Source organism: Phyllobates terribilis, unplaced genomic scaffold, assembly GCF_046119375.1.
Source record: "Phyllobates terribilis strain yellow unplaced genomic scaffold, ASM4611937v1 Scaffold_4__5_contigs__length_816908805, whole genome shotgun sequence".
NCBI classification, from domain to species: Eukaryota; Metazoa; Chordata; class Amphibia; order Anura; family Dendrobatidae; genus Phyllobates; species Phyllobates terribilis.
In genome coordinates this window covers 168,139,855-168,158,302 of record NW_027362764.1, presented here as the reverse complement: position 1 = coordinate 168,158,302, position 18,448 = coordinate 168,139,855, and the positions used below count along the sequence as shown (strand labels likewise).

The window sequence follows — 18,448 nt, the reverse complement described above, 5'->3', positions numbered from 1 at the left end:
TGAATACTTATGACCATGTGATATTTCAGTTTTTATTTTTTAATAAATTTGCAAAAATTTCTACATTTCTGTTTTTTTTTTCAGTCAAGATGGGGTGCAGAGTGTACATTAATGAGAAAAAAAATGAACTTTTTAGAATTTACCAAATGGCTGCAATGAAACAAAGAGAAAAATTTAAAGGGGTCTGAATACTTTCTGTACCCACTGTACGCTGCTAATCGCTACACGCAGTGATTTTTTTTCTCATGCCAACTTGGCATGAGAAAATAAACGCTAGTGTGCACTGCTCCATAGTATAACACTGGATCGAGTGCTATCCGATGAAACTTCGGATAGCACTTGTCCGAGTTATTCGCTGGCTAATTGCCGTGCCTACAGAGTAAGATTTTAAATACAGCGATCTGCACATTGTGTATTGATCAAATGAGATCAAATCTGAAAGTACAGCGACCATTTAGGGCATCATTACGGAACAGCTTGGAGTGAAACCATAAAAGTGACACCAACCAAGAGGTGTTAGAAAGCAACTAATAGACAGACAGTGCCCTCCAGAAAAGGCATCACCTCTTTGCTATTAAAGACACAGGCACTAAGGTCGTTTGCTGCAGACCTACCTTGAAAAGTCAGCACACAGTTATGAGTTGAATCTGGAACATAATTTTCAGGCAATGGTGACCACAAGAAGGTATAATAATCTCGTGCAGTGCTCCAGCCAACCTTTAAAAAGAAAAAAAAAAAAAAGGAATTACAAAGATATATGCACAATCCAATAAAATGTAATTATTGCTGAGCTGTAACTCTTTGGTAGTCTAAAACCTATAAAGTCCAAGCTGAAATAGCACTCTGGTAGTAAAAACCAAGTGCGTCACTTATGGCATCCTACCAGAGCTGCAAGCGTCATGTGGATCTGTAAGGCTCTGTTCACATTAGTTTGTCAGAGATCTAGTTTTTTATTAAGAAAAAAAAAAAAAAAACAGGATCCATTACAGACGAAGCAAAAACAGTTGCATCCTTTAGTTTCCATTTTGCATTTTCTTTTGTTAAGCTTGTAATTAATCGGTTTTTACTAGAAAATGGATCAGTTATCAGATGTCCAGACTTTAACGCAATGAAAAACAAAACAAAGAAAAAAAAAACAGATTGCAAGGCTGGGGATACAGTGTGTGGAGACGGCTCAGGAGCAGAGCTTCCCTCTGTAGGCGCTAGATGCCACATGTACCCCAAATTAGCATTGATAAAACAGTCAGCTCGTCAAGCGAAAAACCAAGCCCTCACACAGTCCTACTGATAGAAAACTACAAATGTTACTAGTCTCAGGAAATGGTGACACAAAGAAAATTTCGGCAGTATGATGAGGACAAAGCCCCTCGTTATAGTGTCATCAATAATTCCAGCAAATGTCTACCTCCATGAACATTTCTCAGGATCAGTCCTCACAGAACGCGGAGCTAAACAGCAGATATTTTGGGAATTTTACACTGATTTTGCACAAAACCAAATCTTTTAATTACATACAACGCTGCCTTCAATATTCTGCCCTTCACACTTGGAAGTAGCGTGAAAATTATCCAGAGTCAGAAATGACAGCTAATAGTGTTACTCAACGATATCCACAGGTTCTGCTACTTTTATCTGGTTTAGCTGCATGATAAATAGCAAATTAAGACAAATATTTAACATGCATTTTTATGGCATACTATTTAGGTATATATCTCAGTGTACTGATGAAGATATACCGTATTTTTCAGACTACAAAGGAGAAATTTTAGCAAAAAAAAAAAAAACACTTGCCAATAAGTCAGCTTCCTGTGATGGAGAACGCACACAATGTTCTTCCCAATCATAAAGAACTGCTCCCTGCTGCAGGAGAGGAAGCTACCGGGACCAGCACGGAGGCTGCACGTCCTGAGCAGCCAGGGGAACTTCCACCCGACCAGCTCCCGGACTATTCACGTCATGTGATCAGTCACATGTCTAAAACTAACTCTAAGATGTGGTAACGTATAGTTGTGTGTGCGCGTCTCCACACGTGCATATGGCGCAGGGCTGTGCGCATCTCCACACGTGCATATGGCGTAGGGCTGTATGTGTGCATGTAAATGTGTATATGTAGCAGAGCTGTGTGTGTATAATACACACTGTAGAGAAACACTAAATATAGATCTATTACATTCCTATGCTACTGTAGTGCATTACAATTAGTGATCGTGACCCCTGGCAGTTTACACCACCATGGAAGTTTTAATTAATGAGAAATAGGTTTTTCCTGTTTTCTGCTGTTTAAACCTGGGATGCGTCTTATGGCAAGGTGCGTCTTACAGTCGGAAATACACAGTATGTCAAGTTGGCCTATAGTCAATTGAGTTCCTTCTATGCTTTCAAGTTTTCTTCTTCACCTTCCAAGAGCTACAAATTTTTTAATTTTTGGATGAGTGATATATAAGGACTTTTTTAGCCACTTTGGGGTCAATATTTTTTCATGTCTTTTTGTTCCATTTTTTTGCGGACAAAGTGACCAAAACAGTGATTCTGCCATTTTTTTCTATACTTCAGCATTTACCATATGGGACAAATAGGATATGTTATTAGTTTGGTTGCTTACGCATGTGGCAATACCAAATATCTTATTTTTAATTTTAGATATCATTTTGGTTTTGGGAAAAGGAGGAGGGGGGGGATTTGATTAATGTTTTCAAATACTTTTCTTTAATTTTTTAGTAATCTTCCAATGGACTTTGAACCTGTGATTTCTTGTACAATAAACTGCAATATTAATATTGCAGTGGACAGTAAGATTACATATCTCTAATGAGGCTTGTGGAGCCCCAATGTACACAGGGGGAGGCTGTGTTGGGGCTCATACTGAATATAGGTGCCCTATGTTATGGGTATTGGATGGAAAGGATGAAAAAAAAGAAAGTGCAAAGACAAAATGGTTCAAGACAGGAATAAGTAAACTTAAAAAATAACTATCTTGTACAAACTAAATTTGTAAAACATAGGAAAGATAAGAAAAATGAAAAATTAAATACATACTACTATCCCTTCAAAAAAAGTTGTCCACTACTCAGGCAGCTTCTTCTTAAATATTGTATACTTCAGTGCAAAATAAAAATAACAGATACTCACCTCCCACACTGGCATTGTTCCAGCGAAGACAGTGCCAAGTCTCCCAGGGCTTGCGTGACATTTTTATGACATGTAAGCACTGCAGCTAATTAGCTGCAGTTCTCAAAAGTTCCTTCGGACATCCGAGGTTTGTCTGAAGGAACATTGAACAAGGAAACCCATTAACAGCTGCCGATTGGCCAAAGGGTGGAGAATAATACAGCTACTGCCATCCATATAGTATATCACAAATTCTGGGCACAATAAAAGATGCTGGCAGAGACGTGTGAAGCAGCCACCAACACTCAGGATACTTGCACCTAGAAGATGATACCATTTCATCCACTCTGCCATTATTTGCTTGCAGAATTTTCCTCTAATAGAGACAGTTTATGTACACTGAATGTCACATTTCTGTCTTGTTTTATAGGAAATGGGATATACAAGGAGAATGATCTAGTGATAATCCACAACAGGAGAATGGAGTCACGTTTTTGTGATGAATTGTCACAGACTGACGGAAGAAGAATGACCCAGACAAAATGAAGAACAAATGTTTTATAGCTTCAGTGGCTTATAAACAGCTATTTTAAAAAAAAATTGTGGAAGTCTAAGCACAAGAATGATAAGGAGGTAACTACATTACAAGTCGCCAGTATGTGGATATTGTAGGGATCATATGCAGAAGTAATATACAGCATTTCTCTTTTAAATCACATACTGCATGTGTTTTGAATGTTAAAGTGGTTGTCAGGTGAAAACAAGTTATCACCCATCCACAGGATCAAGAGTCAGACTCCTGGGAACCGCACCAAGCATCAGAATGAATTTTTCCAGCAGCCTCAGAGACTGAATGCAGGAGCGACAAGGCGGTCCAACGAGGGACCGGCAAGGGGGCCGACATGCAGTTCCATTTTGTAACGGGGATAAAAGTGCCCTAAACTGCCAATCATTGCGGTACCTAGAACTTAGATGCCCATCAACCTGCAAAACATCACCTATTCTATGCATAACTGATAACTTTTTACTACCTGGACATACCTTTATGGACCAAGCAATATTTTTTTGTGTTATTATTGTTGCATTTTTACATTTGTCAGCCAATAAGGCTGTATGAGGGCTTTTATTTTTCCGAGACAAGTTACATTTCTCAAAAAAACACAAATAAGGGGTACATTATAAAGGGATTTAAGAAAAACACTGCTTTAACTCAGAATATTTGTATTAGCTCACTGTTTCAACCTAAAAGGGCAGAGACAGACGGCCGTATAACTCGTGTAATGATCGCACCGCGCTGCACCTCTCCTGACCTGAACACGACAGCGTGATGGATTTCTATGCAGCTGTCACACTCAGGTCAAGAGAAGTGCTGGCCAATACGAGGTTTACGATGTTATCCTCACGAGAAATACAGCCGTCAGTCTCTGCCCCAATGTTGATTATCTCTTTTCTTTTACTGATTTAATTACTTTAGGTTTTAGTTTTTATTCATACAGGATGATACACATTCACTTACATAGCTAAAAGGGTTATTCCCATTTCTAACATCTATGGCATATCCACAAAGTATGGCATAAATATCCCATAAATATGGGTCTCACAACTTGAATCCACATTTATGTCGAGAACTGGGTCTTGTCTTTGGTAACCATGCGTGCACATGGGGCTCTCCTTCACTTGTATGGAAGTTTTGAAAATCGTCGGGTACATTTCCTCACAAGTTTTCAGGATTTTTAATGAATAGGTCAGTTCAGATCCACAGACGGAGGTTTGGCCAGGACTTGGCTTTGTATTATGAGCACACAAATGTGCCTGTAAAATCATTTTCTGAAACTGGCCAAAATGACTCCTTTCATTTAATAAAAGGTAAGTTTTGCTGGACTCCAAGTAACTTTCAGGAATACTTTTGAAGTAATAGTATAGAAACAACAAGACTCACTGAGATGGGGCAACTATTTCCAGGTCTAAACCATTTTAACAAATATATTTTATATATAAAAAAAAAACGACATGCCGAGTTGTGTAATACTAATTACGAGATATTTCCAGCCATGCAACTCATTTGCCTTACAGTACAAGCTAACAGTAGCCTTTCTTCCTGTAATTTACTGCTCCCCTCGGGCTATCTCCCAGCTAAATGAACACATACCTCCTTTCTTTGACAGCCATGCTAAATAACTCCATCGATACCAGTGAAAAAAAAAAAAAAAAAAAGGACAATAAACCAAGCTGCCGGTCTGGCATGGGAAATCCAACACAAGAACCAGAACTCAAAGCTATAACATTTAATAGGACCAAAATATTACAGCAACTAAGACTACAGGCTGTGCTAAAGAGCAAGTGGGAGATGCTTCTCTACGATAGAGACAGCTACAAACGGCAAAAGTTAGAAGCATGTGCTATAGGGTCGCTTTGCTAAGGGAATGCATCTAGGAATTTATTTTTTGCTCAATGAAACCAGATAACACCAATACTTTTCTTCTAGAGTCTAAGCTTCTGTTAACAGCATTCACAGATACACTACAGCCACATGGACCGAGGACAATAGGCAGGTTCAGACTCAATGACTTCTATAGGAGAATGCACGGAGCGTGCTCTGTGATCTGCGCAGAGGGCATTGTTATAGTGAGCTGGGTCTACTGTCAATAATGGTTCCAGTGATACCTACATATAGGTGTTACCATTCATTGCAATCACGACTGTAATGATAATCGAAAAGTGATCTCTACAAAACAGCCTATTCTGAAGCTCAATGGTGAGAGTTAAAGGGATTCTGTTTATAGGATCAACCCTCCTAACAGTGGCGTAACCACAGTCCAATGGGCACCGATGCAAAATTTGGACCTGGGACCCCACCTGCACGTTTGTCAGATGTAAGGGCTCTTGTAACGTTCCAAATCCTGTGAAGACATATGTGTTCACACCTCATGTAATTATATCCCCGAACCTGGGTGCTTCCTGTAATAATGTACTCCATCCAGGACCTTTCCTGTAATATCCCCACCCTAGGTCCCTTTTAGTTCTAATTTCCCCCTTCCTGGGCCTTGGTATAATGTCCTCCATCATGGGCCTTTTCCTGGTATAATGTCACTCAACCCCGTAATAATGTTTCCCTTTCCTGGTATAATGTCCTCAATCTTGGGCCCCTTCTTAGTATAATGTCCTCCATCCTGGGAACCTTCCTGGTAAAATGTCCTCCATCCTCCATCAGACAGGTCTTTGCATGGCAATAAATTTCAGCTGAATGTGCTTCCTCAGACACATCCAGCTGAAATAGCAGCAGGCGTCGGAAGACCCCCTTCCAGCACGCACCTAATCGCACCCTCTGCGACCAAGATCATTACACACCTGCCTCCTGAGTAGTCTATATGGGCATGTAGGTAAAAGGAAGATGAAAAAACTGAAAACTTGACATCTGCGATCCAATGCCTTATTCCAGAGAAATCCCTGCTTTTCTTATATGTAAATGAGCTGGACACTGATCTGTCTTCACAGCTTATTTGTAATAAATGGGGAAGTTTATTTGTGTGAGATATGATGGCCGCTCTCTGCAGAGCTGTGTGTGATTATACCCGACACATCTGCAGGCTCCTCTCAGCCTCCACCTCACAGACAGACAGGGTGCAATAGAGCAGAGCTGTGAGCTGCAGAAAATGTGTTCGTAAAAAGATAAAAGTTCAATTCTGCTGTTCTCGGTTAGTTACTTGTCTCACACTAGTAACGCCCCCTTAAATTTAAAATAATCTCTGGAGGCAGAGTCTCAGCGAGATCAGTGTCCAGACCATAGATCTTAACAGCTCATAACATAAGAAAAAAGTGGATTTCTTGAAATAAGACATAACATCGCAGATATTAAAGTAAAATTTTATTCAGCTTTCTATGACCTTCATGTCCACATAGATGGCTTATGAGGGTTGATCCTTCTGACAGATTCCCTTTAAAACTTCAAGATTTGATTTTAAATACATAATGAGATGGACAATAGCAAATACAGCACCAAAAATAGAAAATATATAAATATTATATATACAGTGCCTTCAAAAAGTATTCATACCCCATGAACTTTTCCACATTTTTCACGTTACACCCACAAAGCAAGTATTTGTGAAGTGTAAAAGAAATTAATCATATTTTTAAAATAATTAGTAAACCATGTATCGGAAAATTGTGATGTGCATTAGTATTCAGCCCCCTGTAGTCCCATACCCCTAAGTAAAATCCTGAGTGACCAATTGCCTCCAGAAGTCACATAATTAGTAAATTGAGTCCAACTGTGTCATTTATTCTCAGTATAATTACAGCTGTTCTGTGAAGGCCTCAGAGGTTTGTTTGGTGACATTACAGGTCAAAAACCATAATGAAACCAAAAGGGACACACCAGACAGGTCAAGAATAAAGTTGTGGAGAAGAATAAAACAGGGTTATGTTATAAAAAAAAATGCCCAAGCTCTGAACATCTCACGAGGCACTGTCCAATAAATCATGCAAACATGGAAGGCGTATAACACAACTGCAAAACTACCAAGATATTTTTGAAAGCAAGCCATAACAAGTCCCGTTTGCAGTTTGCTAAAAGCCATGTAGGTGACACAACTAGCATGTGGAAGACTGTGCTCTGGTCAGATGGGATCAAAGGTGAACTTGTTGGGCGAAATGCAAAAAAAACTAACACTGACAAAGCAGCACTCTGCAATGCTACAGCATGCAAACGTGCAGCTTTTTCAGTTATATATGGGAGGTGGCTACTCTTCGCTTGCACCTGTTCACACCTGTTTTCTGTTTGGAAGTGACGGTCAGTCTTTGATATTTATACACAGGCTCTCTGACCGAACACTCCACCCATTCGCCTATGGTGGTTTTAATCACAGCAGGATCCTACCTACCCATATAATTGCGGGGTAGCAGCCCAGGAGAGGTATTATACTAGGTTAGGTTCCCAGCAAAGAGGATAGTCTTGTCGTTGGCTGCTCGGCACATAGGAATTGGTCAATTTATGCGCTAAGGCCCCGTCACACTTAGCGACGCTGCAGCGATCCTGACAACGATACGACCTGTCAGGGATCGTTGCTGCGTCGCTATGTGGTCGCTGGTGAGCTGTCAAACAGGCAGGCTCACCAACGATCAGGGGAGCAGCGACGTCGTGGAAAGAATCTTTCCACGATGTCCTGCTCCTGGTTACCAGCCTGCTGAAGCAGGAGCAGGCTGGTAACCATGGTAAACATCGGGTTACTAGGGGCACACACGCACCTAGTAACCCGCTGTTTATCATGGTTACCACTCGGCTACGGTGAGCGGGAGGTTACCGCTCACTTTAGCAGGCTTGTAACCATGATAAACAGCGGGTTACTAGGTGCGCATGTGCCCCTAGTAACCCGATGTTTATCATGGCTACCAGCCTGATCGCTGATCCCGCTGGTCACACACAGCGGTGTGTGCTGACCAGCGGGAGAGCAACGACCAAAAAATGGTCCAGGACACTTTGCAGCGATCAGCGACCTCACAGCAGGGGCCTAATCGCTGCAAAGTGTCACACATAGCGACATCGCTGGTGAGGTCGCTGTTACGTCACCAAAACCGTGACACAGCAGCGATCTCGCTATGTGAGACGGGGGCTTAAGTATCTTCATTTTAACCTATTTTCTAGAGGGGTAATGCAATTCAAATATCATATACTTCATGCTTGCCTACTTAGTGTTGCAGAGTGCAGCTTTATTTATTAGTTATATATGGAGGTGGCTATTCTTAGCTTGCATCTGTTCACACCTGTTTTCTGTTTGGAAGTGACGGGAAACTAATACTGCACATCACCCTGAAAACACCAACCCCACTGTCAAACGTGGTGGCAGCATCATGCTGTGGGGAGGCTAGTCTTCAGCAGGGACAGGGAAGCTGGTCAGAGTTGATGGGAAGATGCATGGAGCTAAAAACAGGGTAATCCTGCAAGAAACCCGTTAGAGCAGGGATGTCCAACTCAAATACACAGAGGGCCAAAATTAAAAGCTTGGACAAAGTCACGGGCCAACCTTGGTATTTATTTAAAAAAAAAAAAGTCTACAATTGAGGAAGTTTTTCTTTATCAAATATAAAGATGAACCTTTTCATATGGAAACAAACTTAAAGGGGTCGTCCCACGAACAAAGTACATTTTAATAGATCCTAGCATACTGAAATAATATAATATGTTAAGTAAGAGCAGTAACAGGCATATGGCCCAATGGCGTAATTTAAAAAATAATAAAAAACCTTGAATAATGCAGATAAATAAAGAATGCCATCAAAAGCGTCCCCCAAACACAGTAAGACACCCCACATGCACAGTTTGCTAACCCTACTGCACCCTACACCCAAAGTATGGTGACCCCATCACAGTATGATTCCCCAAATATAATCCATGCATGGAGCACAGTATAATGGCCCCACCTAGAGCTCCATACAGTATAATTGACCCCACATTTAAAAAAAAAAAAGCCTCACCTCTCAGTTGTCCCGTTGTAATGATGTCACCGCGCCCTCTGCGTTGAGATGTCAGATGCAGAGGGAGAATGATGGCGGAGGGAGCGACAACTGACGCTCCCTCCTCCATCAATGCTTTCAACTGTATCAGCATCCAGGATGCGGCTACAGTTGAAAGTGTGATGCCACCCAAATATACTCACCCTGCAAAATTTGTAAAAAATAAAAATTTCCTTTTGTCGACATTTTTCCAGGATCCTTAACATTTTCATTTTTCAGGATCTGGGGCTGGGCGATGGCTTTTTTTGTTTTCATATCATCATCATCATAATATAATTTTGTTATCATATTTCATTGCAACGTTGTGGCGGCCAAAAAAAAGCAAATCTGGTGTTTTGATCTTTTCTTTCTCTTACACCGTTTACCGATTGGATTAATTTATTTTATGTTTTGATAGATCGGACTTTTACGAACACAGATACCAAATATGTGTATTTTTTAATGGGGCAAAAAGGGGGTGATTTGATTTTTTATTTCTATTAGATTTTTAACAATTTGTGTTTTCAATTTTTACCTTATTTAATAGTCCCCTTAGGGGATTTGAAGCTGCAATCATCCAAATGCTTGTGCTACACATAGCAGTGCATTAGCACTGCTATGTATAGCTAAAATCACGATCTCCTATGAATACCATACAGGTTGGCTTTCACAGGACTATCGTAATGAGAGGCCTGGAGGTCTTCAGCAGACCCCGGCTATTATGGCAACCCATTGGGGCCCTGCAATCACGTCACAGGCGCTCCAATGGCAGCGTGGAACAATGTGCGCTTCTGTTGGCGCATGTTAAATGCCGCTGTCAGAGATTGACAGGGGGATTTAACAGGTTAAGAGCTGCACCCGTAGCTATTAGAGGCACATGATGGATAATTAAATCAGCCGTCACATGCGGGGAAAGAAACTCTACGTCATGTCATGAAACTTAGGAAAACAAGGAGACTTATTTTTTGTCTCGTGAATGGTTTTTGCTACCTCTTCTACGAGTAGCATGATGTAGGGACCCAGATTCCAGGGATGTATCAGTTTACTGGGTGCAGTAGTTGTGACACAATCAGTTTTTAGGTGCAGCAGAGCACAGAAAGCTGCCCTCGCACACACCACGGCTTTCTGTGTACATTGCGTTTTGACAGTGAGCTGCTTACCAGAGGAGGGGGCGTGGTCAGACTACTTGGCAGAAGAGATCTAGTCTAGGCAGTGATAATCTCCTGGTGATAAAACATTCATTGTATGGAAACAAAGGCACGCAGCCTAATAAGTGACACATCCCTGAAATCTGAGTCTCCGCCCCTACCTCCTGTTATCCTCAGATTACACAGCAAAAACCTGCTGGCAGCTTCCCTTTAACACCCCTTCCTCCCACCCAAATAAAAAAATTTCTGACATCAGATATCAGAAGTTTCTATAAATGGAGTCTGTGTTTTAGCAAGTACTTGTACTGATGCCCTTTAAAAAACAATTCTGGAGTATCTTTATTAAAAGAGGCTGTCCACTACCCTTCTGAATCAATATGTTTCCCAATCCACATACATTAGAAGGAAGTTAGCGCTGCTGCTCTCTAATTTCCTCCGGAAGTAAGTGTTATGTCCGAAGGCAAGGAGAGTGAGGCCAGCGCTGATTGTCCACAGGGATCGCATGACACAACGATGGAAAATCCGCAGGAGAGCAAGTGCCGACACTGCTGGAACGGCAACGGAGGAGAGTATGAGTGTTATTATTTAACAAGGGGAAACATGAGGATTGGAAGGGTTCTCAGATTAGTGGACAACCTTTTTAAAACTTTGCATTGTGCAATTCCTCTGTTATTACTCCTGGAAAGGTATTATAAAGCATTTGCTAAATCGTTTACAGGAGGAGTGCTAGCATGTTAGAATCAAGTATTAAGGGGTAACTTTTTTTTTTTGTTTTGTTAACGAACTGTATTACAATCTGTGAATCAGAACTGATCTCATAAGGAAGTGGATATTATACAGCCCAGAAGAAATCACACAGACCTACCTTAAATATCCCCACCCAGTCCTTGGGATGGGGCTGGATATACTGAGTCAGGGTGTAGTGGCACTCCAGAGGGGCGCTAGGAAGATAACTCTTTGCCACATTCTGGAAGATCACGTGTGCGAAGTTGGACGTCTGCATGGTACTGTTTGGAGACAGGAGGTCTTGTGGAGTGGACATCTTTAACCTGGAATTGGAGAACGAAGAGAATTATATATGTGCAGAGTTAAACACTTTAAAGGGTATGACCCTCTAAACAAATCTGGTGCATTGTACTGCAATGATGTGTGGTTAATACTGATATATGAAGCGCCCATCTTCTGCATATATTCAAGCAGAACAGAATTAGCTCAGCATGTATACGCCTAAATTTACATAAGGTGGAATAGGGAGGTAGAGCTGTGTTTATGGCCTGAGCCTTCATCTTACTTGTGGTTGTCATATGTCCATCGGACCCCCTGCCTGATGCAGTACTGATGATCTACACTAACAAGGTAGGTCTCAGTATCACATGCCCAGAGAACCCCTTTAAGCGTGGATATGCAATTACTGGCTATAGTTAAAGGGGTTGTCCAGGACTATATAATTTTTTTAATACATGCCTAATAAATAGCAGGCAAGTCACAGACCACTCCTGCCAGAGAATAAGCGGCTTCCGCTGACGTCACGTCGACAGAGCACCAGCTTCTCACCCGCTCTGCTCTGTTGATGGGGCGTGACTATCGACGTCACGCTGACTGACAGCCAGCTCCCTACTGTCTAATTATGGAGAGTCAGCTGTCAATCAGCATGACACTGGCACACTCCGCTCACCAACAGAGCAGCCTGGAAGAGGAAGAGCTGCCCTGCTGATGTGGAGCAGCTGAATCACAGGCAGGAGCTGTCAGTGACTGCTCTGAGACGGTGCTGGGTAGAAAAGACAGGTAGTTGCCTCTGTTAGCAACTACCTGCCGGTTAGTTTTTAGGTGCATGGTGAAAAAACTATTTAAAAAGAGGTTGTCTACTACCCTTTCATTGATGACCTATCCTTAGGATAGGTCATCAATGTCTGAACAGTCGGGGTCCAACACACAGCACCCCCACAGATCAGCTGTACTCTGTGGCGGCCGGAACTTCTCCGTCTTCTAGTGGAAGGGGCAGGGTAATACACATCCGCCTCCTATTGATTTAAAGGAGTTGGATGTGCAGTACCCAGCCACAGCCACTATCAGAAAATGGAGCAGCTCTGCAGCTGAGCAGTTCTGGCCGGCGGCCGCCAACACAGAGAATAACTGATCGGCGGGGGTGCTGGGTGTCGGACCTCGGCCGATCAGACATTCATGGCCTATCCTAAGGATAAGTCATCAATCAAAAAGTAGTGTTCACCCACTTAATTGCAGAACATTTAGGAGAAATTCAGCTTTTTTTCACACCCTGAACTGTTTTAAGTCATACAATGTCTATAAGAGAAGCTTATTGAACATAAAATGGAGATGAGTTTTGTAGTACCTCTCGTCTTATCTCATATGCGCAGAGCATTCATTCATTCATTCAACAACTCTGCTACAAAAAAACATGCATCAGCAATCATCATACACAGATAACACAGCCCCAAATCTACAAAACAATTCCTACAATGTACAGCAGGGTAATAGTTAGGGAGTTTGTATAAAAGCAGGTTACTATAGAAGGTCATACTGCCCATCCACCTTGACAATACCTTCCCAGTGATCCATTCGAGTCTTAAGGCCCCGTCACACATAACGAGATCGCTAGCGAGATCGTTAGTGCGTCACGGTTTTGGGATCGCTGGAGAGTCGTTTCGTGATCGCTGGGGAGCTGTCAAACATGCAGAACTTCCCAACGATTTCAGCCGCCCCAGCGATCTAACTAACGATCTCGGCGGTCGTTGGGACGCTTTCACACAGCAGCTATTTCAACGATCCACACCTTGATAGGGACTGTACTGTGTCAAAGGCGTGCATAAAATTACGCAAAATCAGGACTCAGTCGAATGAACGGATATCAACAGCCCGGAGAATTCTGCTAGGATCTGCAATCCAGCAAGAGGTCAGAAACAAAGGATGGAATCGCTATTCTGTTGCCTTCTTTAAGCACGGCGGAAAATGAGAACGCTGTAGTGACCAACAATCGGGAACGAGGGGCGCGGGAAAAGTCCAATTTATGCACGCCTACGTGTCTCAGTTCTGAATCGCTAACGAGGTCGTTGATAAGGTGTCAAATACAGCGATGCACACTGCCCCCAGCGGGACCTCAAAGACCCACGAATGGTCCAGGAAGCTTTGTAACGATCAGCGATCTCACAGCAGGGGTCCGATCGTTGCTACCTGTCAGACATAACGAGATCGCTAGCAATATCGCTATTGCGTCACAAAAACCGTGACGTATCAACGATCTCGCTAGCGATCTCGTTATGTGTGACGGGGCCTTTAGGCTGCGTACCCACTATGCGTTTTTAAAGCGTTTTTGCAGCGGAATTTCCCCATCGAAAACGCTTAAAAAACGCTTGGTAATACGTGCCCCATGGTCCCCAATGATAATCCGCATGTGCTGTGCACATGCTGCTGAAATTTCGGCGGCGGATTATCATTGCAGAAAAATCCGCAGCATGTCCATTATTTTTGCGGAAATGCGGCGTAATTGGCGCCATTGACTTGCATTGAATCGCTTAATATCCGTGTCAGTACATGTGCACATGAGGATATTAAGCGATTCAATGTGTGGATGGTACTCGGGTCTGGAGAAGAGGAGACTCTCCTCCAGACCCAGGTACCATAGAACCTGTAAAAAAAAAGAAATTAAAATAAAAAAAATATACATTATACTCACCTTTCGATGTCCCCCGGTCTCCTGTAAGATGCATCCTGGCTCCCGATGGTGTAAAAGGACCTTCCATGATGTCATTTAGTCATGTGACAGGTCACACGACCGCTGACGTCGGCAGTCGCGTGACCTGTCACATGACTAAATGACGTCATGGAAGGTCCTTTTACACCATCGCGAGCCGCTGGGAAGCCATGACGCACCGTACAGGAGACCGGGGGCCATCAGAAGGTGAGTATAATGGGGTTTTTTTTTACCATTTTTATTCTTTTTTTTAACTATTAACTTGGTCACACTATAAATCCATGCAACCGGCATGGATTTATATAGTGTGACCAAGTTGTCAAGCACTTTTCCAAGTGACGCTAAAATCGCTTGGAAAAGCGCTTGATAACCCGAATGCGAAAATGCATGCAAAAACGCTTGACAAACGCTTCTACCTGGTAGGAAAAACGCATGTAAAATCCGCATGCGTTTTTCCTGCCAGGGAGAAGCGGAAAAAATCAGCAGCATTTCTGCATCGTGGGTACATAGCCTTAGGAGCCCCATACCCAAAGAGTTAGCTGTCGGACAAACAATGGTTAAGCCGATCATTTAGGTGACAGCTAGTGCTCCCTAATACACAGGAGCTCTCGCTCTACAGAGCACTCCGGTGTTCTCTTTGAGAGAGATGATGCCGGACTCCTCTAGGGCAGGTTCATCTTGACAGGAACAAAAGGATCAGCAGTCCATATTCAGGCAAGCCAGATCATCATTTCCTCCAACATCATCTGTTGACCGTGCCAGTGGAGAGTCTAATACACAAACTGTTGACCGTACCTGACAATATCTGAACCAAGGAACGAGTTGTGCGTTCGGATATCTTAGTTGCAGCACCAACGTTGTTGTACTCGAATACAATGTACATGACAATGCACAGCCTGCTCTTCTGAGCAATTCTTGACATCCTCTTTAGCCCCCTTGGTGGACAAGGCGTTTACGTGCACAAGATCTCCTTTAGCTGACGTTTTTCCTTGATCACATCAATCTCAGTATACATGACACCACTGCACCAGAATACCCCACGAGGTTTGCAGAGCTTTGAAACCCTGTCCCCAGCTAGTCTAACACCAATGACCATGTTTTGAATGAAGATGCTCCAATCTCAAGATTTTCCCGTTGTCAAATAGATTCACACCAAAACTGATTCACAAAAAAGTGACTCCCGTGGTTTTCTGCAGTCCCCCGAGGTTACATTTCTAATTTCCACACAAAGAAGCACCAATTGTGAAAGAGCAGGCCCCTCTAATAAAGTGGGCATTTTACGTACGTTGGACTCTCAAAGTCAGGGACCTTCTGGTTCGTGAGGAGAATGTGATAAGACTACACTACTTCCTTTGGTTGATATGTGAAGTGTGTCTTGGCCGACAATTCATGAATTAAAGGGGTTGTCTCAAGATTGTGAATTATCCCTTATTCACAGTATAGAAAACTTCTCCCACACCGATCCTGAGAGGGAGGCGAATGGATTGGAGGTCAAATCTGCTCCATTCATTGTTTACATGACTGCTGCAAATGGTGAACTACAGCGCTCAGCCACCTCCGCAAGCCACATAGATCTGCCCTCAGTAAGCCAGAACACTTTGCTGAGCCTGCTCTGGGCTTCCAGTGACAGGATGCACATCAGATATTTGACATAAAAGACTAATGACAGCAATAACAATGAGAAGGGAAACATAACCAAGCAACTCATCCAAACTCTCTAGTAAGTGATGAGTTTAAAGAGGTAGTCCACTACTATAAATAATGGCCCCATCGATTTACACTTGACATTAAATCAGAGAAGGCTGCAGCCGGGGTCACGTGATGCCTGGCGAGGGGTCTGTGATAGCGCCGCTCACAGGCACTTATAAAAACAGAAGGAAATTACAAAGAAACTTATTTCCAAAGTTTAAATCGATGGGGGCGTTATTTATAGCAGTGGACAACCTCTTTAATAGTCAAAATATGTGGCTTTAATTATTTTCAATCAACGTAGCAACAAAGTAGTGTGCATGAAGTTATTTCACCTATGGAAGGTAGAGAACAGCGTGATCATCTGTACTCCGCCATACAATGCAATCCAGTATGATAACATACCGCACCCATCAGGGCCTGCGGGCGATGGGAGGAGACATCCAGCAGACAACATGTCAGAGGCCACTGAGAAGCACATAGAAGAGCAGGAGTCAGGTGTACTAAAAGTGCAGCCACACTAGGGGGCGCTAGAAAAAGAAAGCAAAGGGACAGCACAAGGCTTTATCATAGCATATGAATTAAGCTTGATTACTGGCATTAGTGACTGATATTCCTACAGACACCCATGATGACACCATCACAATTAGCAAGTCCTCAGCAGCTGCAGCCTGTCTAGTAAGATAAGACAAAGAACCGAAGGCAAGCTGAATATAAAAGCAAATAATGGCCGGAGAGCAGAGCAGGCCACTGCAAGAGCACACGTCTGCAGCCACATTACTGTGCAGATAGGTAACAGCACAGCAGTCACAGACTTCTGCTCTACGTTTACTGTACGTTCGCTGCCTTGTCAGCAGACCTCCCTACCACTAGGGGGCGGCGCATGACGTCACGGGGCACCTGACAGCAGGTCTCACCTTAATGCACGCCTGTAGTGTACGTCCCGCCCCCGCACACATGTCCAAAAGATGAGGGCGTGTCCGAGAGTGACGCAGTGATAGCGACGCCCACTGAACTGTCCTAACTACGCCAGAGAGGCCTGTACGTGCGATGACCTCTATATAACGGACGGGGAGGTCGGTGCATCTACCGGGCAACCACATAGGCCAGTAGTCCACGTACCTGCCACCAGGCTGGCCCTTAATCCCAGGTCACACTACGTTAAAGAGCCATTAACACCGGGGAGCGAGTCGTACCTATACAGGGATGCCGGTAGATGACTTGCTGGCCTTCAGCGCGGACCCCGGAGAGGAGCGCAGGACACGCCGGCGGGTGTGCGAGACACGGCAGCTCCCGGGCGCTTCCGCGTGTCAGCTTCTCTGCTTGTTTTCGTTCTCGCTCTCCTCAGCCTACGTCACTTCCGGTTCCCATGATGGGGAGGTGTCAGCTGACTGGAATTCCTGGGGCAGAGGCGGCTGTGGTCCGGTGACGTCAGCTGGGGGAGGGGCCATGCGCTCACTGCCATGGAGACGGGAAACAAAGCCGCACTCAGCCATAGTATCCGCACTGCTGCGTCAGTGCTGCCCGGGGTGAGCGCTGCTCCTCTGTCAGGTCCTGGACTGCGTGTACCCTCACCACTGATGTCACTGACAAGACGACAATGGCGGCAATAGAAATTCACCAGGCCAACCTTACTTCCAGGGACTGGCTGTCATTATTTAGTTCTAGTCACGAGTAATAGTCATGAGATAACAAGCAAGGCTTTTCCGCCTCATGTCACTCTTGTTGATCCAGGGAAGGCCGCTACAGAGGCAATGACTGTACTCTTTCAGATGTCACAGGACCGCTAAAGCCAGTGATTGGCTGCAGCCATCAGATGACTACAAGGGTGTGCCATGGGATGTTTCTCCCTTCATCTGACCGCTGCTGCCAATCACAGGCTTGAAAGGACTTGTGACATCTGTGGCGGCACAATCATCACTACAGGAGCTGGTACCGGCCAACAGAGTGACCCGCGAGGCTGTCAGGACTGGTGATCTTATTAAAGGGATTGTCCTGCCTTAGGCTATGAGTCTTGGGGCACTCTATATGACTATATGTGACTGCAGACTTGTGAACCCTCACATCACACACAGTGTGTATCTCCGGGAGCAGCGGGCCCTTGACCCCAAGTATGTGATTTGCATATATGAGGTCACATGCCGACTAGACGTGTGTGGCCTCACTCAATGCAACTGTATTAAGCAAGGTTGGACACATCTAGTCAGAATGTGGCCGGAAGTATTCAAATTGCAGTCATGTGACCACCGGCATCGGAGAATCCTCACAGCACACAGTGTGCGCACTGCGTGGAGTCACAATT

General features: G+C 43.7%; 1 protein-coding gene across 2 annotated transcripts in view; it reads right to left on the bottom strand.

Moving 5' to 3' along the window:
* TAX1BP1 (Tax1 binding protein 1) overlaps window positions 1-17,541 on the bottom strand; it is a 115,019-nt gene extending 97,478 nt beyond the window's left edge. Inside the window, exons 1-3 of one of the 2 annotated variants that reach the window (XM_073677912.1) lie at window positions 17,343-17,541; window positions 11,614-11,797; window positions 615-717 (exon numbers count right to left, since the gene is read on the bottom strand). In XM_073677912.1, the coding sequence (XP_073534013.1) occupies window positions 615-717; window positions 11,614-11,790 (280 nt within the window). In that variant the 5' untranslated portion in view covers window positions 11,791-11,797; window positions 17,343-17,541. The remainder of the gene's footprint in view (window positions 1-614; window positions 718-11,613; window positions 11,798-17,342) is intronic. The other variant, XM_073677911.1, reaches the window with a different exon arrangement.
* Window positions 17,542-18,448: the final 907 nt, after the last annotated feature.